Source organism: Hevea brasiliensis, chromosome 8, assembly GCF_030052815.1.
Source record: "Hevea brasiliensis isolate MT/VB/25A 57/8 chromosome 8, ASM3005281v1, whole genome shotgun sequence".
Classification (NCBI taxonomy): domain Eukaryota; kingdom Viridiplantae; phylum Streptophyta; class Magnoliopsida; order Malpighiales; family Euphorbiaceae; genus Hevea; species Hevea brasiliensis.
In genome coordinates, this window is record NC_079500.1 from 96,437,711 (window position 1) to 96,440,601 (window position 2,891).

The window sequence follows — 2,891 nt, forward strand, 5'->3', positions numbered from 1 at the left end:
TTTCACACTTTCGTCTAATTAATTAATTAATTAATTATATAATTAAACAGTAACAGCATTGGGATTTGGATGAGCTTCGTGGCCAACAATTTCGTTTCTAATGGTAGGCGAGTCTGAATTTGCAATTTACAATCCATAAAGGGGAATATAAAGCTTTTCCTTTCAATAATCTAATCAAAGGAAAAATCCCATAAAAAATATTAAGAAAAAAGAAATTATATATTTAATTTCTATCCAAATAGAAATTTGAAAAAAAATTCCGCCAGGAGACCAGCCCATGAAACAAAGGTACATTCGATAGGGACACTCCCACCCATGACTGCCCCACCAAGACCCACTTTTTCCTTTTTAATTCTGTTATTATGTACAATTTTATTTAAGTAATTATACTAAATTATTGTAATTAAACTTAGGGTTCCTCTCTCCTCTTTCTCTTTACATGCATGGCCACTAATCACTTTTTGATGGGCACCGTAAAATAGTATAAAAAGAAGCTTACTGGTTAAGAAAATTGTTTCAGTTCATTCCTTTCAAACCCTAAAAATTTAATAAAACAAAAAGAAAAGAGAGAGAGAGAGAGAGAGAGAGTTGAAGAGGGAGAGAAAGACCAAAGAACAGAATAAATTAAAACACACATATACATACAGAGACCCTCCTTTATCTTTCCTTCTCCACTGGCCTCTCTGCAACTCTCTCTTCTTGATGTGATTCTCCACCATATCTCTCAAAGAAAAAATTAAAAAGGAAAAAACCCATCGACCTTTACTAAAGAAAGAGAGGATTAAAGCTCAAGCACCATGGTCTTCTCTTCCATTCCAGTCTATCTAGATCCACCCAACTGGCAGCAGGTAATTTTTCTTTCTTTCTTTCCTTTTTTTTTTTCTTGGTTTCTCTCTATTTTCTTTGTATTAGCTACATAGCGTCCTCGCCAAAAAAGCCAAGAAAAAGATAAATAATATTCCTATACTTTTATTTTTATGTTCTCTTGAATATACTATGTATTTGATCTTTCTTTTTATTTTTTTTTATTTTCTTTTTCCATTTTGCAGCAGCCTAATCAGCAACCGGGAGCTGGAGGAGAAAACCCTCAACTTCCATCGCCGCCTCCGCCCTCTGGAGGTGGTGGGGGTAGTAGCTCTGGAGCAATCAGGCCTGGCTCGATGTCTGAACGAGCTAGACTGGCAAAGATTCCCCAGCCCGAAGCAGCCCTTAAATGTCCGAGATGTGAATCAACAAATACTAAATTTTGTTACTTCAATAATTATAGCCTTTCTCAGCCTCGCCACTTTTGCAAGACCTGCAGGCGGTACTGGACGAGAGGAGGTGCACTAAGGAACGTACCGGTTGGTGGCGGATGTCGAAGAAATAAAAGGAGTAAAGGTAGTAGATCGAAATCTCCGAGTAAAGCTGGGTCTAGCTCCAGTAGTGGACTTGTTTCTAATAGTTGCACCACTGATGTTATAGGGCACATGGCCCCTCCACCACCACAATTGCCAATCTTGCCACCTTTACATCATCTTGGTGACTACAATTCCACAGACATCGGGTTAAATTTTGGTGGAATTCAGCCTCCGGTGGCGGCGACAGCTGGTGGAGGTGGTGGTATGGAGTTTCAGATTGGAAGTACCAGTTCAGGTGGTGCTGGTGGTTCTTTATTATCTACTGGACTTGTTGATCAGTGGAGATTTCAACAAGTTCAGCAATTCCCTTTCTTGGCTAATTTAGAACCACCAACTGGGTTGTATCCATTTGAAGGTGAAGGGGTTGAGCCTCCAAATTACGTTGGTCAGCTTCGGTCTAAGCCGTTGGACAGTGGAGTAACTCAGCAAGCCCCCGTAAAAATGGAAGAAAATCAAGGATTGAATTTGTCAAAGAATTTTTTGGGTATTACAGGAAGTGATCAATATTGGGGTGGCAATGCATGGACTGATCTTCCTGGTTTCACTTCCTCTTCCACAAGCCATCTCTTGTGATGGTTCTTATAATCTCTTCAAAGCTCTCCCAACCAAAATCTTGGTGTTTTTTCACTGAATTAATACAGGTTCCACTAAAAGATTAAATCGACTCACCAAAGACACAGATACCACCCCCATGACCCTAACTTTGCAAGCTTCCAATCGAACCCAAGAGTCTAATCAAGAAGATGGTGATCAATAGGAAGGATGGATGGATCAAAGAACTTCTCTAGCTCTCCCTCTCTCCCTCTCTCTCCATGATCTACCAAAAGAAGTTAGAAATGGTAGGCTTCTAGTCTTGAAATTTATTTGCTTGTTATTTTTTTGTTTATCTTGTATTCTATGGGTATGTTTACAGAAGTAGCGTCTATATGTGTTCATGGAGTTGGATATATATATCTGACATGAAGGGTTTATATTGTTATAATTTGATCAAATCATGCACTGCACTAAGTGATTTTCCTTGAGATGATTATCTATATGTGAAAATTGCCAACAAGTTGTTGCTTCACAAAAAAAGGAGAACCAAAAAAAAAGCTTCTTGCTGGAATAAAGTTAATTAATTAATTAATCATCCTCATTGCCATTTATTGGCAGAACAATGTGTACATTATGTCTACATTCATTAATCTAAATTGGCTAACAGACGGTTACTTCATCGAGAGTTTTAATTTCCTTTTTTTTTTTGGTTCTTTTTCCCTTTTTTCTAAGTGAAATCTGTCTCCATTTAATGCTAGAGTTGCAGTGGGAGTTCAGTCTCATATGCTTAAGTAAAGCTAGCTCCAGAATTGACTAGCTTCACTAATTTCATGAAATGTAGGACGATCCATCCCCTGCAACTCTCTCTCTTTCCTAATATATCAAGCAATTGTAGAACCCAAAGAAAGAGTAGAACCACACGTCTACTCATGAATTTACCATTCTCTTTTTAGGTCA

General features: G+C 38.1%; 1 protein-coding gene across 3 annotated transcripts; it reads left to right on the top strand.

The window, feature by feature from the left end:
- The first annotated feature begins 523 nt into the window (after positions 1–523).
- Positions 524–2,422, top strand: LOC110649025 (dof zinc finger protein DOF3.6). 3 transcript variants are annotated; one of them, XM_021803422.2, is made up of 3 exons: positions 524–848; positions 1,050–1,380; positions 1,465–2,422. In XM_021803422.2, the coding sequence occupies exons 1-3, from the start codon at positions 798–800 to the stop codon at positions 1,971–1,973; spliced, it is 891 nt and encodes a 296-aa protein (XP_021659114.2). In that variant the 5' UTR covers positions 524–797; the 3' UTR covers positions 1,974–2,422. The 3 variants fall into 3 exon arrangements, with proteins under 3 accessions (XP_021659114.2, XP_021659112.2, XP_021659113.2); XM_021803420.2 differs by having other exon boundaries at positions 525–848; positions 1,050–2,422; XM_021803421.2 differs by having other exon boundaries at positions 525–848; positions 1,053–2,422.
- The last annotated feature ends 469 nt before the right edge of the window (positions 2,423–2,891 follow it).

What these genes read in the sequence shown, in the direction of transcription:
- LOC110649025 (XM_021803420.2), top strand. Translation starts at nt 798, where the DNA reads ATGGTCTTCTCTTCCATTCCAGTCTATCTAGATCCACCCAACTGGCAG. An exon ending in ATCCACCCAACTGGCAGCAG is followed by an intron (nt 849 to 1,049) that starts GTAATTTTTCTT and finishes TCCATTTTGCAG; the next exon opens with CAGCCTAATCAGCAACCGGG.